Below are 27,873 nucleotides of genomic sequence, written 5' to 3' on the forward strand. Positions count from 1 at the left end.
GAATGCCTAGCTTCTTCTCCTATTCTAGCGTTCAATGCCAGCTAGTACTCCTCAATGGGCATTGAACGTCTAGCTCCCTTCCCTTTCTGGCGTTCAACACCAGTTAGAGGCTCTCCCCAGGGTGTTCTGTTTTCCATTTCAGGTGTTTCTGTCTCTATTCTAAGTGCTGCACATGATCACAAACATTAAAAGCAAGGGAAAACTACAGAAATCTAATTGAAAACAACTAAAAATGAAATCAAATGAGAATAAACAAAAGAAAAACAATAGTACTCTTCTCATGGTTGGTGATAAGATGAGAATTTATGTCAGCTCGGAATTTAATCAAAACAAGAATCAATTTGTTCGTAGCATAGTCCAAACCAATAATGAATTCTCACTATCAAATATTAAATTAAATACAAAATATAAACCGAGAGTATTTAGCTCCCAGGTCATCTTCCCTAGGAGTTGCAATTAAATGTACAATTATTGGCTATGAAGGAGAGCATGGGGGATTCGGGAATGAAAGCAAGAGAGCAAGAGATGTAAATAGCAAGAAAGTAAGTGAGCATGTAAGGAAGTAAAGGAAAGCAAGTAAAGGACTCTTGGCAAGAAGTGGGTAATCTAGGTTTCCTATCCTAGTTGTAGACCACAAACATGACAATTATGTGGAAGTAATCCAAACTAGTCAATCCTCCTTGAGAATTAGTCAAAAGACATAATTGATCTCAATCCATAAGTCCTAGTCAACTCATTAATTACTTAGTGAAAGACTAGCGTCACTGGAAACCAAATCAATTAATCATTCTCACACAATGCGAAATGGACATCCACAACTCAATTCCACCCAAACATCCAATTTCTCAACCAAGAGTGTGAAAATTAAACATGCAAGAAATAAACATCAAAGCAAATAAAAGTCAATGTAATAAAAGTCAAAGCAATTAAATGCAAGTAAAGGAAACTTCAAATGCAAGAAACCTCTTGGCAAGTAATTGAAGGCTAAGCTACCTATCCTAGTCATTGACCACAAACATATGATGATTATGAAGAGTTAATCCTACTTAGTCAACCTTACATCAAAGATAAGTCAAATAGGCATAGTTAATTTCAATCCCTAAGTCCTATGTCAACACTAAAGGGTCAAATAGAGTCAAGGAAAACCAAATCAACTAACTACTCTAATATATCAAACAAGAATGGACATCAAGGACTCAAGGATCACCAAAGTCATCAAATTCAAGCCAAGAGTGGAGAAAAACTAAGTAAAAACTAAGCCATGCATTTCATCAAACACTTGGTGTGTATGAGAATAAAATAATATTAAAATGCATTAAAATAAAATCTAAAGTTACCAAAGCAAGAAAATAACAATAAAAACTAAAGAAAGCAATAAATGACATGAAAACATAAATTTGCATTAATTGAAAGTAAAATGTAACAAGAGTGTCATAAAACATAAATTGACAAAATAAAGTAAATAACAAGAGAAATGAAGAAGAACAAAAAGCAATAACAATAAATGACAAGGAAAAGTAAATAGAAACAAGAATTAAAAGTAGAAATTATAAGAAATTAAACTAAAGAACCCTAATTCTAGAGAGAGGGGAGAGATTCTCTCTCTAGAGAACTACACTAAAACATGATAAAAGCTAACCCTAATTGTCCCCCCTTCATCCTTCTTCAATTTGGCCTTAAATAGCTTCAAAAAATGAGTTGGATTGGATTTTGGGGCCTGGTGCACGAAATTGTGATCTCAATGGCGCCAACAACTTAGTACCCACAATCATAATCTCAATTCTTTGTCACAACTTCGCACAACTAACCAGCAAGTGCACTGGGTCGTCCAAGTAATAAACCTTACGTGAGTAAGGGTCGATCCCACGGAGATTGTCGGCTTGAAGCAAGCTATGGCCACCTTGTAAATCTCAGTCAGGCAGATTCAAATATAAATAGGATAGAGATACTTATGTAATTTATTGGGGAAAATTTCAGATAAGCGTATGGAGATGCTTAGTTCCTTCTGAATCTCTGCTTTCCTACTGCTTTCATCCAATCCTTCATACTCCTTTCCATGGCAAGCTGTATGTAGGGCATCACCGTTGTCAATAGCTACTTCCCATCATCTCAGTGAAAATGGTCCAAGATGCACTGTCACCACACGGCTATTCATCTGTCGGTTCTCGATCATACTGGAATAGGATTCAGTAATCCTTTTGCGTTTGTCACTATGCCCAGCATTCGCGAGTTTGAAGCTCGTCACAGCCATCCCTTCCTAGATCCTACTCGGAATACCACAGACAAGGTTTAGACTTTCTGGATCTCAAGAATGGCCGCCAATAATTCTAGCCTATACCACGAAGACTCTGATCTCACGATCAGGAGGCTAAGAGATACACATTCAAGCTTGTTTGAATGTAGAACGGAAGTGTTTGTCAGGCACGCGTTCATAAGTGAGAATGATGATGAGCATCACATAATCATCACATTCATCATGTTCTTGTGTGCGAATGAATATCTTAGAGAAGAAATAGGCTTGAATTGAATAGAAAAATAATAGTACTTTACATTAATTCATGAGGAACAGCAGAGCTCCACACCTTAATCTATGGTGTGTAGAAACTCTACCGTTGAAAATACATAAGTGATGAAGGTCCAGGCATGGCCGAATGGCCAGCCTCCCCCAAATGGCATGTGAATTCGAAAATTGGGAAAAAGACTCCCCAAAGATGTAAATACAATAGTAAAAAGTTCTATTTATGCTAAACTAGTTACTAGGATTTACAGAAATGAGTAAATGATACAGAAATTCACTTCCGGGCCCACTTGGTGTGTGCTTATGCTGAGCATTGAAGCTTTCATGTGTAGAGGTCTTCCTTGGAGTTGAACGCCAGTTTGTAACTTGTTTCTGGCGTTTAACTCTGCTTTGCAACCTGTTTCTGGCGTTTAACTCCAGAATAGGGCAGAGAGCTGGCGTTGAACGCCAGTTTGCGTCGTCTAAACTCGGACAAAGTATATACTATTATATATTGATAGAAAGCCCTGCATGTCTACTTTCTAACGCAATTAAGAGTGTGCCATTTGGACTCTTGTAGCTCCAGAAAATCCACTTTGAGTGCAGGGAGGTCAGAATCCAACAGCATCTGCAGTCCTTCTTCAACCTCTGAATCTGATTTTTGCTCAAGTCCCTCAATTTCAGCCTGAAATTACCTGAAATCACAGAAAAACACACAAACTCATAGTAAATTTCAAAAATATGATTTTTATTTAAAAACTAATAAAAATATACTAAAAACTAACTAAACCATACTAAAAACTATGTAAAAACAATGCCAAAAAGTGTATAAATTATCCGCTCATCACAACACCAAACTTAAATTGTTGCTTGTCCCCAAGCAAATGAAAATCAAATAGGATAAAAAGAAAAGAATATACTATAAATTCTAAAATATCAATGAAACTTAGCTCCAATCAGATGAGCGGGACTAGTAGCTTTTTGCCTCTTGAATAGTTTTGGCATCTCACTTTATCCATTGAAGTTCAGAATGATTGGTATCTATAGGAACTTAGAATTTAGATAGTGTTATTGATTCTCCTATTTCAGTATGTTGATTCTTGAACACAGCTACTTTATGAGTCTTGGCCGTGGCCCTAAGCACTCTGTTTTCCAGTATTACCACCGGATACATACATGCCACAGACACATAACTGGGTGAACCTTTTTAGATTGTGACTCAGCTTTGCTAGAGTCCCCAATTAGAGGTGTCCAGGGTTCTTAAGCACACTCTGTTTTTGCTTTGGACCTCGACTTTAACTGCTCAATCTCAAGTTTTCACTTGACACCTTCACGCCACAAGCACATGATTAGGGACAGCTTGGTTTAGCCGCTTAGGCCAGGATTTTATTCCTTTAGGCCCTCCTATCCACTGATGCTCAAAGCCTTGGATCCTTTTTATTATCCTTGCCTTTTGGTTTTAAGGGCTATTGGCTTTTTGCTCTTGCCTTTTGGTTTAAAGAGCTTTTGGCTTTTTCTGCTTGCTTTTTCTTTTTCTTTCTCTTTTTTTTTCTTCGCCATTTTTATTTTCATTCTTTTTTTTCCGCAAGCTTTTGTATTCACTGCTTTTTCTTGCTTCAAGAATCAATTTTATGATTTTTTAGATTATCAATAACATTTCTCCTTTTTCATCATTCTTTCAAGAGCCAACATATTTAACATTCATAAACCACAATATCAAAAGACATATGCACTGTTCAAGCATTCATTCAGAAAAAAAAAGTATTGTCACCACATCAAAATAATTAAATTAGTTTCAATGATGAATTCGAAACCATGTACTTCTTGTTCTTTTGTTTTTAGAATAGTTTTTAATTAAGAGAGGTGATGGATTCATAGGACATTCATAGCTTTAAGACATGGACACTTAAACACAAATGATCATGTAATAAAGACACAAACATAAATAAAACATAAAGCATAGTAAACGAAAAATAGGAAAATAAGAACAAGGAGATTAAGGAACGGGTCCACCTTAGTGAGGGTGGCGCCTTCCTCTTGAAGATCCTATGGAGTGCTTGACCTCCTCAATGTCTCTTCCTTGCCTTTGTTGCTCCATCCTTAGTGCTTTTGGTGCTCCTATCCTTAGTTGCTCCAATAGTTGTGGAGAGGAAAATGTATCCCTTGAGGCATCTCAGGGATTTCTTGATGAGAGAATTCCTCATGCTCTTGTTGAGGTCCATGAGTGGGCTCTCTTGATGTGCAGTCAAATGCTCTACTACTGAGCTATGGATCTTTGAAATGAATCTCTCCATCTTCCATGACTCAGAGGTGGAAGCAATTGCCTTCCCTTTCCTCTTTCTTGAGGTTTCTCTGGCCTTAGGTGCCATTAATGGTTATGAAAAAACAAAAAGCAATGCTTTTACCACACCAAACTTAAAAGGTTTGCTTGTCCTCGAGCAAAAGAAGAAAGAGGGGGGTAGATGGGGATCCTGTAGGGTCCACAGATCCAGAGGGGTCAAGGATGTATCATCCCTGCTCCTATTAGGCGTGTAAACACCCTTGCAGTGCAATCTTGGCGTTTAACGCCAGACTGCTGCCTATTTTTGGCATTAAACGCCCAAATGTAGCCTGTTTCTGGCGTTTAACGCCACTTCTATGCTCTGTTCTGGCGTTAAACGCCAGTCTGGTGCTTGTTTCTGGTGTTTAACGTTAACTTGATGCTTCTTTCTGGCGTTAAACGCCAGTTTGATGCTTCTTACTAGCGTTTAAACGCCAATAAGGTCTTCCTCCAGGGTGAGCTATTTTTAATGCTGTTTTTCATTCTGTTTTTTATTTTTCAGTAGTTTTTGTGACTCCACATGATCATCAACCTAAAAAAAACATAAAATAACAATAGAAAATAAATAGATATAGTTAAATAATATTGGGTTGCCTCCCAACAAGCACTTCTTTAAAGTCAATAGCTTGACAGTGATCTCTCATGGAGCCTCACAGATGTTCAGAGCATTGTTGGGAGCTCCCAACACCAAACTTAAAGTTTGACTGTGGGGGCTTTGGTTGACTCTACAGTGAGAGAAGCTTTTCATGCTTACTCTCCATGGTTACAGAAGGAGATCCTTGAGTTTTAAATACAAGGTAGTCCTCATTTAGTTATAGGACCAACTCTTCTCTGTCCACATCAATCACAGCTTTTGCTGTGGCTAGGAAGGGTCTTCCAAGGATGATGGATTCATCCTCATCCTTCCCAGTGTCTAGGATTATGAAATCTATAGGGATGTAAAGGCCTTCAACCTTTACTAACACGTCCTCTACTTTTCCATAAGCCATTTTCATGGATTTGTCTGCCATCTCTAATGAGAAATTGGCAGCCTGTACCTCAAAGATTCCTAGTTTCTCCATTACAGAGAGTGGCATTAAGTTTATGCCTGACCCCAGGTCACACAAAGCCTTCTCAAAGGTCGTGGTGCCTATGTTACAGGGAATTAGGAATTTACCAGGATCTTATTTCTTTTGAGGTAGAGTTTGCTGAACCAAGGCATTTAGTTCCTTGATGAGCAATGGAGGTTCATCCTCCCAAGTCTCATTACCAAATAATTTGGCATTCAGCTTCATGATTGCTCCTAAATATTGAGTAACTTGCTCTTCAGCAATGTCTTCATCTTCTTCAGAAGATGAATAGTCATCAGAGCTCATGAATGGTAAAAGGAGGTTTAATGGAATCTCCATGGTCTCTAGATAAGCCTCAGATTCCTTTGGTTCCTCAAAGGGAAACTCCTTATTGGTCACTGAACGTCCCAGGAGGTCTTCCTCACTAGGATTCACGTCCTCCTCCTCCTCTTTGGGTTCGGCCACACCAAGTAAGGTAATGGCCTTGCACTCTCTTTTTGGATTCTCTTATGTATTGCTTGGGAGAGTACTAGGAGGGGTTTCAGTGACTCTTTTACTCAGCTGGCCCACTTGTGCCTCCAAATTTCTAATGGAGGACCTTGTTTCATTCATGAAACTTAAAGTGGCCTTAGATAGATCAGAGACTATATTTGCTAAGCTAGATGGATTCTGCTCAGAATTCTCTGTCTGTTGCGGAGTGGATGATGGAAAAAACTTGCTATTGCTAATCCTGCTTCTTCCACCATTATTAAAGCCTTGTTGAGGCTTTTGTTGATCCTTCCATGAGAAATTTGGATGATTTCTCTATGAGGGATTATAGGTGTTTCCATAGGGTTCACCCATGTAATTCACCTCTGCTATTGCAGGGTTCTTAGGATCATAAGCTTCTTCTTCAGAAGATGCCTCTTGAGTACTGTTGGATGCAGCTTGCAATCCATTCAGACTCTGAGAAATCATATTGACTTGCTGAGTCAATATTTTGTTCTGAGCCAATATGGCATTCAGAGCATCAATTTCAAGAACTCCCTTCCTCTGAGGCGTCCCATTACTCATAGGATTCCTTTCAGAAGTGTACATGAACTGGTTATTTGCAACCATGTCAATGAGTTCCTGAGCTTCTGTAGGCGTTTTCTTTACGTGAATGGATCCACCTGCAGAATGGTCCAATGACATCTTAGATAATTCAGACAGACCATCATAGAATATATCTAGGATGGTCCATTCTAAAAGCATGTCAGAAAGACACTTTTTGGTCAGTTGCTTGTATCTCTCCCAAGCTTTATAGAGGGATTCACCTTCTTTCTGTTTGAAGGTTTGAACATCCACTCTAAGCTTGCTAAGCTTTTGAGGAGGAAAGAACTTGGCTAAGAAAGCCGTGACCAGCTTATCCCAAGAGTTCAGGCTATCTTTAGGTTGAGAGTCCAACTATATTCTAGCTCTGTCTCTTACAGCAAACGGGAAAAGCATAAGGATGTAGACCTCGGGATCAACCCCATTGGTCTTAACAGTATCACAGATCTGCAAGAATTCAGTTAAGAACTGAAAAGGATCTTCTGATGGAAGTCCATAAAACTTGCAGTTCTGTTGCATCAGAGAAACTAATTGAGGCTTTAGCTCAAAATTGTTTGCTCTAATGGCAGGGATTGAGATGCTTCTTCCATGTAAATTGGAATTTGGTGCAGTAAAGTCACCAAGCATCTTCCTTGCATTGTTATTATTTTCGGCCATGTCTCCTTCTTTTTCGAAAATTTCTGTCAGATTTTCTCCAGAGAGTTGTGCTTTAGCTTCCCTTAGCTTCATCTTCAGAGTCCTTTCAGGTTCAGGATCAACTTCAATAAGAATGTCTTTATTCCTGTTCCTGCTCATATGAAAAAGAATAGAACAGAAAATAATAGGGATCCTCTTTGCCACAGTAAAGAGGTTCTTTTATGTGAGTAGAAGAAGAAAAGAAATTCGAACACAGAAGGAGGGAGATGGTTCGAATTTTTAAGAAGAAGAGAAGTGTTAGTAGATAAATAAATAATTAGAAGTAGATGAGAGAGGGAAGAATTCGAAAATAATTGAAAAGAAAAGAAAAATATTTTTTGTTTTTATTTTAAAATTAAAATTAAAATTTGAAAATTTTAAAAAGAAAAATGAAATTAAATTAAAACTTAAATCAATTAGTTAATTAAAAAGGAATTTTGAAAAAGAGGAAGGTGATTTTCGAAAATTAGAGAGAGAATTAGTTAGATAGTTTTGGAAAAGATATGATTGAAATAGTAAACTTTTAAAATCAAACAAAAAGTTAACTAGTTAATTGAAAAAGATTTGAAAATCAATTTTTGAAAAGATGAGAAGTTAGAAAAGAAGTTAGAAAAGATTTTGAAATTGATTTTGAAAAAGATGTGATTGAAGCTTATTTTGAAAAAGATTTGAAAAAGAAATTTAAAAAGATTTGATTTTGAAAATTAAAGTTGATTACTTGACTAACAAGAAACAAAAAGATATGATTTAAAATTTAAAGATTGAACCTTTCTTAATAGGCAAGTAACAAACTTAAAAATTTTTGAATCAATCACATTAATTGTTAGCATTAATTTCGAAAATATGAAATAGAAATAAGAAAAAGATTTTGAAAATAAATTTTGAAAATTTTGAAATTATGAAAGAAAAAAATGAAAAAGATTTGATTTTTGAAAAAGATTTGAAAAAGATAGAATTTTTAAATTGAAAATTTGATTTGACTCATAAGAAACAATTAAATTTAAAAACTTTTTGACTAAATCAAACCAAATTTTCGAAAATTTATGAGAGAATAAGGAAAAGATATTTTTTTTTATTTTTAAATTTTTAATGAAGAAAGAGAAAAACAACCAAAAGACTCAAAACATGAAAATTATGAATCAAAACACATGATGCATGCAAGAATACTTTGAATGTCAAGATGAACACCAAGAACACTTTGAATGTCAAGATGAACACCAAGAACTTATTTTTGAAAATTTTTAAGAAAAGAAAAACATGCAAGACACCAAACATAGAAATTTTCAAACTTTAGACACTAACAAATTGAAAATGCATATGAAAAACAAGAAAAGACACCAAACAAGAAAAAAATTAAAGATCAAACAAAGAAATTCATCAAGAACAACTTGAAGATCATAAAGAACAAATGCACGAGTTTTCGAAAATTTTAAGAAAACTTAAAAAGATGCAATTGACACCAAACTTAAAATTTGACACAAGTCTCAAACAAGAAACACAATATTTTTGGTTTTTATGATTTTATTAATTTTTTTTGGTATTTTTTGAAAATTATTTTGGGAAAAACGAAAAAGAAGAATTTTTTTTTGTATTTTTCAAAAATAAGACATAAAAAGCTTAAAATTAAAATAAAATTACCTAATCTGAGCAACAAGATGAACCGTTAGTTGTCCAAACATGAACAATCCCCGGCAACAGCGCCAAAAACTTGGTGCATGAAATTGTGATCTCAATGGCGCCAACAACTTGGTATGCACAATCGTAATCTCAATTCTTTGTCACAACTTCGCACAACTAACTAGCAAGTGCACTGGGTCATCCAAGTAATAAACCTTACGTGAGTAAGGGTCGATCCCACGGAGATTGTCGGCTTGAAGCAAGCTATGGCCACCTTGTAAATCTCAGTCAGGCAGATTCAAATGGTTATGGTGAATTGATAATTAAAATATAGTTAAAATATAAATAGGATAGAGATACTTAGGTAATTCATTGGTGAGAATTTCAGATAAGCATATGGAGATACTTAGTTCCTTCTGAATCTCTGCTTTCCTACTGCTTTCATCCAATCCTTCATACTCCTTTCCATGGCAAACTGTATGTAGGGCATCACCGTTGTCAATGGCTACTTCCCATCCTCTTAGTGAAAATGGTCCAAGATGCGCTGTCACCGCACGGCTATTCATCTGTCGGTTCTCGATCATACTGGAATAGGATTCAGTAATCCTTTTGCGTCTATCACTATGCCTAGCATTCGCGAGTTTGAAGCTCGTCACAGCCATCCCTTACCAGATCCTACTCGGAATACCACAGACAAGTTTTAGACTTTCCGGATCTCAAGAATGGCCGCCAATAATTCTAGTCTATACCACGAAGACTCTGATCTCACGATCAGGAGGCTAAGAGATACACATTCAAGCTTGTTTGCATGTAGAACGGAAGTATTTGTCAGGCACGTGTTCATAAGTGAGAATGATGATGAGCGTCACATAATCATCACATTCATCATGTTCTTGGGTGCGAATGAATATCTTAGAGAAGAAATAGGCTTGAATTGAATAGAAAAACAATAGTACTTTGCATTAATTCATGAGGAACAGCAGAGCTCCACACCTTAATCTATGGTGTGTAGAAACTCTACCGTTGAAAATACATAAGTGATGAAGGTCTAGGTATGGCCGAATGGCCAGCCTCCCCCAAATGGCATGTGAATTCGAAAATTGGGAAAAAGACTCCCCAAAGATGTAAATACAATAGTAAAAAGTTCTATTTATGCTAAACTAGTTACTAGGGTTTACAGAAATGAGTAAATGATGCAGAAATCCACTTCCGGGCCCACTTGGTGTGTGCTTGGGCTGAGCATTGATGATTTCACGTGTAGAGGTCTTCCTTGGAGTTGAACGCCAGTTTGTAACTTGTTTCTGCGGTTTAACTCTGCTTTGCAACCTGTTTCTGGCGTTTAACTCCAGAATAGGGCAGAGAGCTGGCATTGAATGCCAGTTTGCGTCATCTAAACTCAGGCAAAGTATGGACTATTATATATTTCTGGAAAGCCCTGGATGTCTACTTTTCAACGCAATTGAGAGCACGCCATTTAGAATCCTGTAGCTCCAGAAAATCTACTTTGAGTGCAGGGAGGTCAGAATCCAACAGCATCTGCAGTCATTCTTCAACCTCTGAATTTGATTTTTGCTCAAGTCCCTCAATTTCAGCCAGAAATTACCTGAAATCACAGAAAAATACACAAACTTATAGTAAAGTCTAGAAATGTGATTTTTATTTAAAAACTAATAAAAATATACTAAAAACTAACTAAACCATACTAAAAACTATGTAAAAATAATGCCAAAAAGCGTATAAATTATCCGCTCATCAGGGCCCAAAAATCACTGCCAGCAAGTTACAATTAATGAGGTCACATGCAGGGACCTGTGCGGACGCACAGATGTGTGCATCCGCCCACACGCTGAATCCTGACTTGTGCGTACGCACAAGTACCTGTGCGTACGCACAAGTACCTGTGCGTACGCACAAGTACCTGTGCGTATGCCCACTTAGACTTATGTCCACTATAGCAAATTGCATATCATTTTGAATCCCCGGACGTTAGCTTTTCAATGACACTGAAACCGCCTCTTTTGGACCTCTGTAGCTCAAGTTATGACCAATTTAGTACAGAGAGGTTAGGACTGGCAACTTTCCAAATCCTTCATTTCTTGAATTCTTCCCTTTTGCATGCTCTTTTCCTCACTTCTTAAACCCATACTTGCCTTGGAAACTTGGAAATCACTTAACAAATACATCAAGGCACCAAATGAGATTAAAGTGAATAAAATTGACTAAATTAAGTACAAAAGAACATGTTTTCACTTTCAAGCACAATTTAGGAAGAAATCCCAAAAGCTATTTAGGTGAATAAATGTGGGTTTATGTGATGGAATCCACTTAAATCAAACCAAAATATATCGTAAAATATGGATTCATCAGTTGGGTTGCCTCCCAACAAGTGCTTCTTTACCGTTATTAGCTTGACGGACAGCTCCTTTACGGAGGTAGATAACGGCTCAGATCCTCATGCCTCATGGTGAACTTTCTTCATGTGCTCTCATGAATGAGCTTCACATGCTTTAGAGACAGGATCATGTTCACTGTGTGTGGAATGATTGAACTCTTAGTGAAGACAAATTTCATGCTAAGTGAGAGGTCTACAGTTGGGATCTTCTTGTTCCTCCAACTTCTGGGTACCTTCTTCTTAGTACCTCCTTCCTCAGTAGTTAATGATGGATGCCCAACACCAAACTTAGAATTAATGTCTGGGGTTCTGTATAACTTTGTACTGAGAGAGAAGGTTGGAACTCTAAGTATTGTACAATGGTACCTCCTTTGTCAGAGGGAGACTGAGGGTTGGGGATCTTGAACAAGATGTGATCCTCCCACAACCTCAGAACTAGATTTCCTCTTTCCACATCTATCAAGGCCTTATCAGTGGCTAGGAAAGGCCTTCCAAGGATGATGGAGTCATCTCTATCCTCCCCAGTCTCTAGGATCACAAAATCCGCAGGGAGGTAAAGGTCTTCAACCTTCCCAAGGACATCTTCCACCATGCCATATGCCCTTTTCAAGGACTTTTCTGCCATCTCCAATGAGATCTTGGCAGGTTGTACGTCTTGAATTCCCAGCCTCTTCATCACAAGGAGAGGCATAAGATTGATGCTTGAGCCAAGGTCGCATAATGCCTTCTCAAAGGTGATGGTCCCTATAGTGCAGGGAATCAGGAAGCTTCCGGGATCAGGCAGCTTTTGGGGGAGCTTCTTTTGGACTAAGGCACTGTACTCCTTGGTCAGCACCACAGTCCCATCTCCCCTCAGAGCTTTTTTTCAGAGATCATGCTCTTCAAAAGCGCCATGGAAGGAGGTTTCTTCTCCAACACCAACGCATAAGAGGAATTGGCCTTTAGCTTCCTGAGGATTGCCAAGAACCGAGCAATTTACTCCTCTTTAGGCTCTTCTCTCTGCAAAGGGGCGTGCAAGGTAACATTTCTAGGCTCCTCATGAGCCCAGATCTCCTTCAGTTCCTCAGTAGCAAGCTCATCTTTAGGTTCGACCTCGGCTTCCACAGTGAGGGCCTTGCACTCTTCCTTCGGATTTACTTTCGTGTTACTGGGAAGAGTGTTGGAGGGGATCTCTGGGATCCTCTTGCTTAGCTGACCAACCTGTATCTCCAAGTTCCTGATGGATGACCTAGTTTCTACCATAAAACTGTGAATGGTCTTGGAGAGGTTAGAGACTATAGTAGCCAGGCCAGAGAAGCTCTGTGTGGCAGTCTCCGTCTGCTATTGAGAGGGTTGGAATGGTCTGTTGTTGAACCGGTTCTGGTTCATTCCACCCTGATTATTATTGAAGCCTTGTTGAGGCTTTTGCTGATTTCTCCTCCCAAAGTTATGGTAGTTCCTCCATCCCTGATTTAAAGTATTTGAATAAGGATTGTTGTTGGAGTTTAGTGAGGGGTTTTCCATGTAGTTCACCTCCTCCATGGTGGTCCAGGTGTTGTCACCAGTGTCCACCTCATAAGATGTCTATGGATAGTAAGCAGCTGAGCTCTGCGCCCCACTTAAGTGTTGAGAGATAATATTGATCTGTTGGGACATGAGCTTGTTCTGAGCCAGGATGGCATCCAGAGTGTCTACTTCCAAGACTCCTCTCTTCTGAACTACCCTATTGTTCATAGGGTTTCTCTCAGAAGTATACATGTATTGGTTGTTGGCAACCATGTCTATGAGCTCCTGTGCCTCTTCAGGCGTCTTCTTCATGTGAAGGGAGCCACCAGCAGAGTGGTCCAATGACATCTTGGACATCTCAGAGAGGCCATCATAGAAGATTTCTAACATGGTCCACTCTGAGATCATGTCAGGAGGACATCTCCTGATCAGTTGCTTGTATCTTTCCCAAGTTTCATAGAGGGATTCACCCTCTTTCTGTCTGATGGTTTGAACTTCCACCCTAAGCTTGCTCAGCTTCTAAGGTGGAAAGAACTTGGTCAAAAATCCATTGACCACCTTCTTCCAGGTGGCTAGGCTTTTTTTGGGCTGGGAATCTAGCCATAACCTTGCTCTGTCTCTTACAGCAAAGGGAAAGAGCATGAGCTTGTAGACCTCTGGAGCTACTCTATTAGTATTGACATTGTCAAAGATCTACAGGAAGTCAGAGATAAATTTGTTGGGATCTTCCTGTGGGAGTCCATGAAATTGGCAATTCTGTTGTACTAGAGTGACCAGTTGAGGCTTCAGCTTAAAGTTGTTTGCACTAATGGTAGGTATGGAGATGCTGCACCTATAAAAGTCAGAATTGGGTGTAGTATAAGATCCAAGGACATTTCTTACGTCTCCTCTAGCTTCTGGATTAACTGCCATTATTGTATCTTCAGCTTCTTGCCCAAGAGCTTCTGTGAGGCTCCTTCCTGCTCTTTGAGTTTGCTGCAGATGCCTCCTTAAAGTCCTCTCAGGTTCAGGATCAGGATCAAAAAAGGCTTCTCTATCCCTATTCCTGCTCATAAACAAAAAAAAGAATCCAAGAAGAGAAAAAGAAAGGAGTCTCCATGTCAGAGTATAGAGAGCGCCTTATGAGAGACTTAGATAAAGAGAAAAAGAAAATACAGGTGTCTTTTGTTTAAAGGGAATTGGTGCACGAAATTGTAAATCACACTTTTCACAACTCGTACCACTAACCAGCAAGTGCACTGGGTCGTCCAAGTAATACCTTACGTGAGTAAGGGTCGAATCCCACGGAGATTGTTGGTTTGAAGCAATCTATGGTTAACTTGCAATTCTTAGTCAGGAAGTCAATTATATTTATCAGTTGAATTGCGAACAAACAAGAGAGCATAGATTAAAGGTTACTTGTTATGCAGTAATGGAGGATATGTTGGAGTTTTGGAGATGCTTTGTCTTCAGAATCTCTGCTTTCCTCTGTCTTCTGATTCACGCATGCACGTCCTCCTATGGCAAGCTGTGTGTAGGTGGATCACCGTTGTCAATGGCTACCATCCATCCTTCCAGTGAAAAGGGTCCAAGTGCGCTGTCACCGCACGGCTAATCATCTGCAGGTTCTCAGTCGTACCGGAATAGGATTTACTATCCTTTTGCGTCTGTCACTACACCCAGCACTCGCGAGTTTGAAGTTCGTCACAGCTATCCAATCCCAGAATCCTACTCGGAATACCACAGACAAGGTTTAGACTTTCCGGATTCTCATGAACGCCGCCATCAATCTAGCTTATACCACGGAGATTCTGATTAAGGAATCTAAGAGATATTCATTCAATCTGATGTAGAACGGAGGTGATTGTCAGACACACATTCATGGATTGAGGAAGGTGATGAGTGTCACTGATCATCACCTTCTCCATAGTTAGGCGCGAATGCATTAATTCATCGAGACACAGCAGAGCTCCTCACCCTCAACATTGGAGTTTAGAGACTCATGCCGTCAAAGAGTACAAAGTTCAGATCTAAAATGTCATGAGATGCTAAATAAGTTTCTAAAAGTTGTTTAAATACTAAACTAGTAGCCTAGGTTTACAAAAAGTGAGTAGACTATGACAGATGGTGCAGAGATCCACTTTTGGGGCCCACTTGGTGTGTGCTGGGGCTGAGACTTAAACAATTCACGTGCATAAGGCTGTTTTGGGTGTTCAACGCCAGGTTTGGATCCATTTCTGGCGTTGAACTCCAACTTTTAATCCTTTTCTGGCGCTGGACGCCAGAATTGGGCAGAGAACTGGCGTTGAACGCCAGTTTACGTCGTCTATTCTTGAGCAAAGTATGAACTATTATATATTGCTGGAAAGCCCTGGATGTCTACTTTCCAACGCAATTAGAAGCGTACCATTTCGAGTTCTGTAGCTCCAGAAAATTCAGTTTGAGTGCAAGGAGGTCAGAATCCAACAGCATCAGCAGTCCTTTTTCAGCCTGAATCAGATTTTTGCTCAGCTTCCTCAATTTCAGCCAGAAAAATACCTGAAATTATAGAAAAACACACAACTCATAGTAAAGTCCAGAAATATGAATTTTTCCTAAAATCTAATGGAAATAAACTAAAAACTAACTAGAATATACTAAAAACTATATGAAATTAACCCCAAAAAAGCGTATAAAATATCCGCTCATCACAACACCAAACTTAAACTGTTGCTTGTCCTCAAGTAACTAGACAAATAAAATAGAAGACTAATAGGTTGAGAGGCAATAATATCTCAGAGTTTTGAGTGAAGCTCAGATTCTAATTAGATGAGCGGGACTAGTATCTTTTTGCTTCCGAACAGTTTTGGCATCTCACTTTTTCCATTGAAGCTCAGAGTGATTGGTATCTATAGGAACTTAGAATTCAGATAGTGTTATTGATTCTCCTATTTCAGTATGATGATTCTTGAACACAGCTATTTCATGAGTCTTGGCCGTGGCCCTAAGCACTTTGTTTTCCAGTATTACCACCGGATACATAAATGCCACAGACACATAATGGGTGAACCTTTTAGATTGTGACTCAGCTTTGCTAAAGTCCCCAATTAGAGGTGTCCAGAGTTCTTAAGCACACTCTTCTTTCTGCTTTGGACCTTGACTTTAACCGCTCAGTCTCAAGTTTTCACTTGACACCTTCACGCCACAAGCACATGGTTAGGGATAGCTTGGTTTAGCCGCTTAGGCCAGGATTCTATTCCCTTAGGCCCCTCCTATCCACTGATGCTCAAAGCCTTGGGATCCTTTTTATTACCCTTGCCTTTTGGTTTTAAGGGTTATTGGCTTTTTTTCTTTTTTTTTTTGCTGCTTTTTCTTGCTTCAAGAATCATTTTTATGATTTTTCAGATTATCAATAACATGTCTCATGTTCATCATTCTTTCAAGAGCCAAGATATTTAACAGTCTTGAACAACAAATTCAAAAGACATATGCACTGTTCAAGCATTCATTCAGAAGACAGAAAGTATTGCCACCACATGTAACTAATTAGGATTTCTCTTTAAAAACTCAAAATTTTATTGCCTCTTATTTAAAAGATCTACTATTTTATTCATGTTTGCTGATGATGAGAAAAATAAACTATGGCTTAATTGGAGATAAAATCAAAATAGATACTAATTACTACTATATGACTCCTAAGGTGAACTTCTATAATGACACTATCACAGAGTTAAAGCAGAAATTGGAATTTAACAACCTTTGTTCTAGGAAGTGGATGTTCCTCTGATCCGTGGGGTGCTTGGGGTGCTTGGTCCTTCAAGAGATAATTTCTGGCGCTTCAATTCCCTTAAGTCATGCCCTTGCTCCTCTTGTTCTTTAAACATATAGGTAAGAATTTGACTGTGTTCCTTCTGTTCTTTTATTATTTGTTCCATAGCTTCCCGTATCTTGGTAACAGACATCTCAAGATACTCCCAGTATTCAGATTGAGGGATTTCTGGGAGAAATTCCTGTGTTTTCTTCTTGGTGGGGTCATCCTGTGCTTGTTGTTTTTCCATTAATGCTTTGGTGATTGGTTTCTCAACTGAGATATACTCAGTTATTCCCATCCTTACTCCGGCGTCCTTGCAGAGCAGAGAAATCACGCTTGGATAAGCCAACCTGGCCTCTTTAGAATTTTTGTTAGCAATTTTGTAGAGTTCAGCTGAGATTAGCTGATGAATTTCCACTTCTTTTCCCATCATGATGCAATGGATCATCACTACTCTTTTAATGGTGACTTCAGAACGGTTGCTAGTGGGCAACAGAGAATGCCCAATGAAGTCCAGCCATCCTCTGGCGACTGGTTTGAGATCTTCTCTCTTGAGTTGATTTGGGACACCCTTTGTGTTGGTGGTCCACCTGGCTCCAGGGATACATATGTCCTCTAGAATCTTATCCAGGCCCTTGTCTGTTCTCATCATTCTCCTGTTGAAGGAGTCTAGATCATCTTTCAGCTGAGGTAGCTTTAAGATCTCCCTGATCCTGTCAGGGTGGGTATGAACAATCTTTCCTCTGACCACGGTTCGATAGTCATAGAAAGCATTCCCAGATAGTTTCTGCTTGTCAGTTTGCCACATATTAGCATAGAACTCCTGAACCATGTTCCTCCCTACTTTCGTTTCAGGATTAGCTAGGACTTCCCAGTTCCTGATTCGAATTTGCTCCTGGATCTCCGGATATTCATCTTCTTTCAGATCGAATCTAACTTCCGGGATTACTGATCTCAGACCCATTATTTTGTTATAATGGTCTGAATGTTCTTTAGATAAGAACTTCCCTTGATTCCAAAGTGGTTTTGGAATGCTCTCTTTCTTGCCTCTTGGAGTGGGTTGTTTTCCTTTAGGAGCCATGATCTTAGTGATCACGGATAAACACACCAAACTTAGAGGTTTGCTTGTCCTCAAGCAAAAGAAAAGAAAGGAGAGGGATAGAAGGAGAGCTAGGTGCAATTGTTGATGGAAGGGGAGGGAGGCCGAACCCAAATTTAAAGGGAGGGGGTGGGTTTTCGAAAAAAAAGATAAAGATATGATAAAAAGATTGATTTGGAAAAGATAAGATAGAAGATATGATAAGAGAGGATATAGTTTAAAATTGAAAAGATATAAAAGATTTTTGAAAAAGATAGATCTAGATTTTGAAAAAGATAAAGTGGAGACTTTGAAAAAGATATTGATGAGTTAAAAAGATAGATTTGTTTTTTTTTTAAAAAAAGGATTTGAAAAGAGTTGGATTGAATTTGCAAAGAGGCTTGGTGCTTATGGATTAAGATACATTTGATATTTTTAAAGAAGGATTTTCGAAATCAAGGTTCTTAACATGTTTATGCAAGAAATCATGAAAAAAAAACCTGGAATTTTAAAATTAGAATGAAAAAATATGAAGAAGAATGATTTTTACCTCCTCCCCACTATCCTGGCGTTTGAACGCCCAAACACTGCCTGTTTTGGGCGTTCAACGCCCAAATGCTGCTCTCCTGGGCGTTCAATGCCCAGTTGTTGCCCTTTTTTGGCGTTGAACGCCAGATTGCTATCCTTACTGGCGTTCAGCGCCCACTGGCTGCCCCTTTTGGGCGCTGAACGCCCAAAATAGGCTCTTACTGGCTTTTTCTTGCCAGTGAGCTCTTTTTCTCTGTTTTATGTGCAGATTCTTTCCGTAACCCTGTGAACTTATGCAATTGATTCTTTACCTTGTTATCAATGAACTCTATATAAACAAATAAAAATAAAAATAGAAATAGGGAAAAATGCTCAGAGGATTGATGCCCCATGGCTGGGTTGCCTCCCAGCAAGCGCTTCTTTATTGTCTTTAGCTGGACCTTGCTGAGCTTTTAGTCTAGCTTCAGCCTTGAGCATTCTTTCTCAACGTTGCCTTCAAGATAGTGCTTGATTCTCTGTCCATTGACAATGAATCTCTTATCAGAATCAATATCTTGAAGCTCTACATAACCATATGGTGATACACTTGTAATCACGTATGGTCCCCTCCACTGGGATTTCAATTTCCCGGGGAATAGCCTGAGTCTAGAGTTAAACAGCAGAACCTTCTGTCCTAGTTCAAAGATTCTAGATGACAGCTTTCTGTCATGCCACTTTTTTTATTTCTCTTTATAAAGCTTGGCATTTTCGAAAGCTGTGAATCTGAATTCCTCTAGCTCATTTAACTGGAGAAATCTTTTTTCTCCTGCTAACTTGGCATCAAAGTTTAGGAATCTGGTTGCCCAGTAGGCTTTATGTTCCAGTTCCACGGGCAGGTGACATGCCTTACCATACACAAGTTGGTATGGAGAGGTCCCTATAGGGGTCTTGAATGCTGTTCTGTAAGCCCACAGAGCATCATCCAAGCTCCGTGCCCAATCCTTTCTACGGGTACTTACTGTCCGTTCTAAGATTCTCTTTATTTCTCTGTTAGAGACTTCAGCTTGCCCATTAATTTGTGGATGATATGGAGTAGCCACTTTATGGCGAATTCCATACCGAACCATGGCAGAGTAAAGCTGTTTATTGCAGAAGTGAGTGCCCCCATCACTGATCAGTACTCTAGGGACACCAAACCTGCTAAAGATATGTTTCTGGAGGAACTTCAGCACTGTTTTAGTATCATTGGTGGGTGTGGCAATGGCCTCAACCCATTTTGATACATAGTCAACTGCCACCAGAATATAAGTGTTTGAGTATGATGGTGGGAAAGGTCCCTGGTGCGCAGAAATTGTGATTACACTTTGATTATGTAAAATTCATCGCTCTTTCTTTTCCTGGTAATGGTGCCAAAAACATGATGCCAATACCATGGTTCACAACTTCGCACAACGAACCAGCAAGTGCACTGAGTCATCCAAGTAATACCTTACGTGAGTAAGAGTCGAATCCCACGGAGATTGTTGGTATGAAGCAAGCTTTGGTCACCTTGTAAATCTCAGTCAGGCGGATATAAAATAGTAATGGGGTTTTCGAAAATAATTAATAAAATAGTGATAGAAATACTTATGTAAATCATTGGTGAGAATTTCAGATAAGCGAATAGAGATGCTTTCGTTCCTCTGAACCTCTGCTTTCCTGCTATCTTCATCCAATCAGTCTTACTCCTTTCCATGGCTGGCTTTATGTAATGCATCACCATTGTCAATGGATACTTTAGGTCTTCTTTCGGGAAAATGATCCAAATGCCCTGTCACGGCAGTGCTAATCGTCTGGAGGCATCACCCTTGTCAATGGTTACATCCTATCCTCTCAGTGAATATGGTCAACGCACCCTGTCACGGCACGGCTATTCATCTGTCGGTTCTCGATCATGCTGGAATAGGATTTACTATCCTTTTGCGTCTGTCACTACGCCCAGCAATCGCGAGTTTGAAGCTCGTCACAGTCATTCAATCATTGAATCCTACTCGGAATACCACAGACAAGGTTTAGACTTTCCGGATTCTCTTGAATGCTGCCATTATTCTAGCTTACACCACGAAGATTCTGATTAAGAGATCTAAGAGATACTCATTCAATCTAATGTAGAACGGAAGTGGTTGTCAGGCACGCGTTCATAGGGAATGATGATGATTGTCACGTTCATCACATTCAGGTTGAAGTGCGAATGAATATCTTAGAAGCGAAATAAGATGATTTGAATAGAAAATAGTAGTACTTTGCATTAATCTTTGAGGAACAGCAGAGCTCCACACCTTAATCTATGGAGTGTAGAAGCTCTACCGTTAAAAATACATAAGTGAAAGGTTCAGGCATGGCCGAATGGCCAGCCCCTCTGATCTAAGAACCAGGCATCCAAAGATGTCTAATACAATAGTAAAAGGTCCTATTTATAATAAACTAGCCACTAGGGTTTACAGAAGTAAGTAATTGATGCATAAATCCACTTCTGGGGCCCAATTGGTGTGTGCTTGGGCTGAGCTTGAGTGTTACACGTGTAGAGGTCATTCTTGGAGTTGAACGCCAGTTTTGGTGCCAGTTTGGGCGTTGAACTCCACTTTGCAACTTGTTTCTGGCGCTGGACGCCAGAATTGGGCAGAGAACTGGCGTTGAACACCAGTTTGCGTCATCTAAACTTGGGCAAAGTATGGACTATTATACATTTCTGGAAAGCCCTGGATGTCTACTTTCCAACGCAATTGGAAGCGCGCCATTTCAAGTTCTGTAGCTCCAGAAAATCCACTCTGAGTGCAGGGAGGTCAGAATCCAACATCATCAGCAGTCCTTCTTCAACCTCTGAATCTGATTTTTGCTCAAGTCCCTCAATTTTAGCCATAAAATACCTGAAATCACAGAAAAACAGACAAACTCATAGTAAAGTCCAGAAATGTGAATTTAACATAAAAACTAATGAAAACATCCCTAAAAGTAACTAGATTCTACTAAAAACATACTAAAAACAATGCCAAAAAGCGTATAAATTATCCGCTCATCACAACACCAAACTTAAATTGTTGCTTGTCCCCAAGCAACTGAAAATCAAATAGGATAAAAAGAAGAGAATATATTATAAATTCCAAACTATCAATGAAACATAGCTTCAATCAGATGAGCGGGACTTGTAGCTTTTTGCCTCTTGAATAGTTTTGGCATCTCACTTTATCCATTGAGGTTCAGAATGATTGGCACCTATAGGAACTCAGAGTTCAGATAGTGTTATTGATTCTCCTAGTTCAGTATGATGATTCTTGAACACAGCTATTTCATGAGTCTTGGCCGTGGCCCTAAGCACTTTGTTTTCTAGTATTACCACTGGATACATAAATGCCACAGACACATAATTGGGTGAACCTTTTCAGATTGTGACTCAGCTTTGCTAAAGTCCCCAATTAGAGGTGTCCAGGGTTCTTAAGCACACTCTTTTTTTTGCTTTGGACCTTGACTTTAACCGCTCAGTCTCAAGTTTTCACTTGACACCTACACGCCACAAGCACATGGTTAGGGACAACTTGGTTTAGCCGCTTAGACCAGGATTTTATTCCTTTAGGCCCTCCTATCCACTGATGCTCAAAGCCTTGGGATCCTTTTTATTTGCCCTTGCCTTTTGGTTTTAAGGGTTATTGGCTTTTTGCTCTTGCCTATTTCTTTTTCTTTCTATTTTTTTTCGCCTATATTTTTTTTTCTGCAAGCTTTGTTCTTTGATGCTTTTTCTTGCTTCAAGAATCATTTTTATGATTTTTCAGATTATCAAATAACATGTCTCCTTGTCATCATTCTTTCAAGAGCCAACATATTTAACATTCTTAAACAACAACTTCAAAAGACATATGCACTGTTCAAGCATACATTCAGAGAACAAGAAGCATTGTCACCACATCAATATAATTAAGCTAAGTTCAAGGATAAATTCGAAACTCATGTACTTCTTGTTCTTTTGAATTAAAACATTTTTCATTTAAGAGAGGTGATGGATTCATAGGACATTCATAACTTTAAGACATATTTACTAACTACTAATGATCATGTAATGAAGACACAAACATGGATAAGCACTTAACATAGAAAACAAAAAATAGAGAAAGTAAGAACAAGGAATGAGTCCACCTTAGTGATGGGTGCGTTTCTTTCTTGAGGAACCAATGATGTCCTTGAGCTCTTCTATGTCTCTTCCTTGTCTTTGTTGCTCCTCCCTCATTGCTTTTTGATCTTCTCTAATTTCATGAAGGATGATGGAGTGTTCTTGATGTTCCACCCTTAATTGTCCCATGTTGGAACTTAATTCTCCTAGGGAGGTGTTGATTTGCTCCCAAAAATTCTGTGGAGGCAAGTGCATCCCTTGATGTATCTCAGGGATTTCTTGATGATGAGCTTCTTCATGTGCCTGATGAGATTCATGAATATGCTCTCTTCTTTGCTCCATCCTTTTCTTAGTGATGGGCTTGTGAGATGAATCTTTCCATCTCCCATGGCTCAGCGGTGGAAGCATTTGTCTTCCCTTTCCTCTTTCTTGAGATTTCTCTGGCCTTAGGTACCATTAATGGTAATGGAAAAACAAAAAGCTTATGCTTTTACCACACCAAACTTAGAATATTGCTCGCCCTCGAGCAAGAGAAGAAAGAATAGATGATGAAGAAGAAGAGATGGAGGAGATAGAGGGATGTGTGTATAGATGTGAGTGGTGAATGGAAAACAGAAGGGATGACCATGAATGGAGAGAAAGGGTGAGGTGGGTGGGGATCCTGTGAGATTCACAGATCCTGAGATGATCCTGTGGGGTCCACAGATCCTGAGGTGTTCAAGGAATTACAACCTTGCACCAAATTAGGCATGTAAAATGCCCTTGCACACAACTCTGGGCGTTCAGCGCCAGGTTGGTGCCCATTTTGGGCGTTCAACGCCCATTTGTTGCCCATTTCTGGCGTTGAACGCCAGAACCATGCTTGTTCTGGGCGTTCAGCGCCAGGATACTGCCATTTTGGGCATTCAGCGCCAGAACCATGCTCTGTTCTGGCGTTGAACGCCAGGCAGATGCTTCCTCCAGCGTGTGATTTTTCTTCTGCTATTTTTGATTCCGTTTTCAATTTTTCTGTTTATTTTGTGACTCCTCATGATCATGAACCTATAAAGACATATAACTAAGAAAAATATAGTTAGATAAATAAAAATTGGGTTGCCTCCCAACAAGCGCTTCTTTAATGTCAATAGCTTGACAGTGGGCTCTCATGGAGCCTCACAGATGTTCAGAGCATTGTTGAGACTCTCCAACACCAAACTTAGAGTTTGGATATGGGAGTTCAACACCAAACTTAGAGTTTGGTTGTGGCCTCCCAACACCAAACTTAGAGTTTGACTGTGGGGGCTTTGTTTGACTCTGCTTTGAGAGAAGCTTTTTATGCTTCCTCTCCATGGATGCAGAGAGATATCCTTGAGTTGTAAACACAAGGTTGTCCTCATTAAATTGAAGGATTAATTCTCCTCTGTCCACATCAATCACAGCTCTTGCTGTGGCTAGGAAAGGTCTTCCTAGGATGATGGATTCATCCTCTTCCTTTCCAGTATCCAGGACTATAAAATCAGCAGGGATGTAAAGGCCTTCAACCTTTACTAACACGTCCTCTACTTGTCCATAAGCCTGTTTTCTTGAATTGTCTGCCATTTCTAATGAGATTTTAGCAGCTTGCACCCCATAGATTCCCAGTTTCTCTATTACAGAGAGGGGCATGAGGTTTATTCCTGAACCAAGGTCACACAGAGCCTTAAAGATCATGGTGCCTATGGTACAAGGTATTATGAACTTTCCAGGATCCTGTCTCTTCTGAGGCAATGTCAGTTGATCCAGATCACTTAGTTCATTGGTGAACAAGGAAGGTTTATCTTCCCAAGTCTCAATACCAAATAATTTGACATTCAGCTTCATGATTGCACCAAGGAACTTGGCAGTTTGCTCTTCAGTAACATCCTCATTCTCTTCAGAAGAGGAATACTCATCAGAGCTCATGAATGGCATAAGGAGGTTCAATGGAATCTCTATGGTCTCTGGATGAGCCTCAGAGTCCTTTGGTTCCTCAGAGGGAAGCTCCTTATTGATCACTGGACGTCCCAGGAGGTCTTCCTCCTTAGGATTCACGTCCTCTCCTTCCCTTACAGGTTCGGCCATGGTGCTTATGTCAATGGCCTTGCACTCTCCTTTTGGATTCTCTTCTGTATTGCTTGGGAGAGTACTAGGAGGGATTTCAGTGATCCTTTTACTCAGCTGGCCCACTTGTGCTTCCAAATTTCTAATGGAAGACCTTGTTTCATTCATGAAACTCACAGTGGCCTTAGATAGATCAGAGACTAAATTTGCTAAATTAGAAGTATTTTGTTCAGAGTTCTCTGTCTGTTGCTGAGTGGATGATGGAAAAGGTTTATTATTGTTAAACATGTTTCTTCCACCATTATTAAAGCCTTGTTGAGGCCTTTGATCCTTCCATGAGAGATTTGGATGATTTCTCCATGATGGATTATAGGTGTTTCCATAAGGTTCACCTAAGTAATTCACCTCTGCTATTGCAGGGTTTTCAGGATCATAAGCTTCTTCCTCAGAAGATGCCTCTTGAGTACTGTTGGATGCAGCTTGCATTCCATTCAGACTCTGAGAAATCATATTGACTTGCTGAGCCAATATTTTGTTCTGAGCCAATATGGCATTCAGAGTATCAACTTCAAGAACTCCCTTCTTCATAGGCGTCCCATTACTCACAGGATTCCTCTCAGAAGTGTACATAAACTGGTTATTTGCAACCATGTCAATGAGTTCTTGAGCTTCTGCAGGCGTTTTCTTTAGGTGAATGGATCCACCTGCAGAAGTATCCAATGACATCTTTGATAACTCAGACAAACCATCATAGAATATATCGAGGATGGTCCATTCTGAAAGCATGTCAGAGGGACACTTTTTGGTCAACTGTTTGTATCTTTCCCAAGCTTCATAGAAGGATTCACCATCTTTTTGTTTGAAGGTTTGAACATCCACTCTAAGCTTGCTCATCTTTTGAGGAGGAAAGAACTTGGCTAAGAAAGCCGTGACCAGCTTATCCCAAGAGTTTAGGCTATCTTTGGGTTGAGAGTCCAACCACAGTCTAGCTCTGTCTCTTACAGCAAAAGGGAAAATCATGAGCCTGTAGACTTTAGGATCTACTCCATTAGTCTTTACAGTATCACATATCTGCAAGAATTCAGTTAAGACCTGAAAAGGATCTTCAGATGGAAGTCCATGAAACTTGCAGTTCTGCTGCATCAGAGAAATTAATTGAGGTTTCAGCTCAAAATTGTTTGCTCCAATGGCAGGAATGGAGATGCTCCTTCCATGTAAATTGGAATTAGGTGCAGTAAAGTCACCAAGCATTCTCCTTGCATTATTGTTGTTGGGTTCGGCTGCCATCTCCTTTACTTGTTCAAAATTTTCAATAAGGTTGTCTCTGGATTGTTGTAATTTAGCTTCTCTTAGTTTTCTCTTCAGAGTCCTTTCAGGTTCTGGATCAGCTTCAACAAGAATGCCTTTTTCTTTGTCCCTGCTCATAAGAAAGAGAAGAGAAAAAGAAAAGAAGAGGAATCCTCTATGTCACAGTAAAGAGGTTCCTTATTGTTAGTAGAAGAAGAAAAGAAGAAAAATTCGAACACAGATAGAAGAGGGGGTTCGAATTTGGTGAGTGATGTGAGGAAGAGATGTTAGTAGATGAATAAATAAAAAGAATAAGATGAGAGAGGGAGAGGATTTTCGAAAATAATTTTTGAAAATGAGTTAGTAATTTTCGAAAAATAATTTTTGAAAAAGGTTAGTAGTTTTTTTTTTGAAAATTCAAATAAAAAATTAAAATAATTGGTTAATTAAAAAAAATTTTGAAAAAGAGGGAAGATGTTTTCGAAAATTAGAGAGAGAGAGTTAGTTAGGTGGTTTTGAAAAAGATAAGAAACAAACAAAAAGTTAGTTAGTTAGTTGAAACAAATTTTGAAAAGATACGAAGTTAGGAAGTTAGAAAAGATATTTTGAAATCATATTTTTGAAAAAGATAAGATAAGAAGATATTTTTGAAAAGATATGATTGAAATTGGTTTTGAAAAAGGTTTGATTTTTTTTTTAAAATCACAATTAATGACTTGATTCACAAGAAATCATGAGATATGATTCTAGAACTTAAAGTTTGAATCTTTCCTAACAAGCAAGTAACAAACTTAAAATTTTTGAATCAAAACATTAATTGATGATGTTATTTTCGAAAATTATGAGATAAAATTAAGAAAAAGATTTTTGAGAAACATTTTTATAATTTTCGAAAATAACTAAGAAAAATGAAAAAGATTTGATTTTTGAAAAAGATTTTGAAAAAGATAAGATTTTTAAATTGAAAATTTGATTTGACTCATAAAAACAACTAAATTTTAAAATTTTTTTGAAAAAGTCAAATCTAATTTTCGAAATTATGAGAGAAAAGAGAGAAAGATATTTTTTTGATTTTTGAATTTTTATGATGAGAGAGAAAAACAAGAAAATGATGCAATGCATGAGAATTTTAGATCAAAACATGTGATGCATGCAAGAATGCTATGAATGTCAAGATGAACACCAAGAACACTATGAAGATCAAGATGAACATCAAGAACATATTTTTGAAAAATTTTTAATGCAAAGAAAACATGCAAGACACCAAACTTAGAATTCTTTAATGCTTAAACACTAAGAATTCAAGAATGCGTATGAAAAACAAGAAAAGACACAAAACATGCAAATGCAAAGATCAAACAAGAAGACTTACTAAGAACAACTTGAAGATCATGAAGAACACTATGAATGCATGAAAATTTTCGAAAAATGCAAGATGAACATGCAATTGACACCAAACTTATAACATGACTCAAGACTCAAACACAAAAATATTTTTTTGATTTTTATGATCTTATGATTTTTTTGTATTTTCTTTTAATTTTTTTCAAAAATCATTTTGAAAAAGAAAAATAAGGATTCCAAAATCTTTAATATGAATTCCAGGAATCTTTATGCTCTTTAGTCTAAAGCTCCAATCAAAGGGTCAGGCATGGCTTAATAGCCAGCCAAGCTTTAGTATGTAAATCAGGAACAGTAGCAGGTGGATTAGCAACAACTAGCTTGCTCTTGATAACAAATTGGAAGCCTCAGTCCAAATGAATTTAGACATGGCTTTACATGCTTCATGAAACACTAGAATTCATTCTTAAAAATTCTGAAGAAAAATATATTTTTGAAAACATTTTTATTATATTTTTGAAAACTTTTTTTTTTTAAGATTTTTTCAAAAACAAAGGAGAAATTTTTGAAAATTTTTTTAAAACAA

General features: G+C 38.5%; 1 protein-coding gene and 1 non-coding gene across 2 annotated transcripts; one reads left to right on the forward strand and one right to left on the reverse strand.

Annotated features, from left to right (window-relative positions):
• Nucleotides 1-41: 41 nt before the first annotated feature.
• Nucleotides 42-12,246, reverse strand: LOC140179266 (uncharacterized). The gene is made up of 2 exons (XM_072217946.1): nt 11,988-12,246; nt 42-166 (listed from the first exon to the last, which is right to left on the reverse strand). Exons 1-2 carry the CDS (start codon nt 12,244-12,246, stop codon nt 42-44), a joined length of 384 nt encoding a protein of 127 aa, XP_072074047.1.
• A 13,193-nt stretch (nt 12,247-25,439) lies between these two features.
• On the forward strand, nt 25,440-25,547 carry LOC112752300 (small nucleolar RNA R71). The gene has a single exon (XR_003176744.1). It is a non-coding gene; the product is annotated as a small nucleolar RNA R71 (small nucleolar RNA).
• The last annotated feature ends 2,326 nt before the right edge of the window (nt 25,548-27,873 follow it).

Source organism: Arachis hypogaea, chromosome 15, assembly GCF_003086295.3.
Source record: "Arachis hypogaea cultivar Tifrunner chromosome 15, arahy.Tifrunner.gnm2.J5K5, whole genome shotgun sequence".
Classification (NCBI taxonomy): Eukaryota; Viridiplantae; Streptophyta; class Magnoliopsida; order Fabales; family Fabaceae; genus Arachis; species Arachis hypogaea.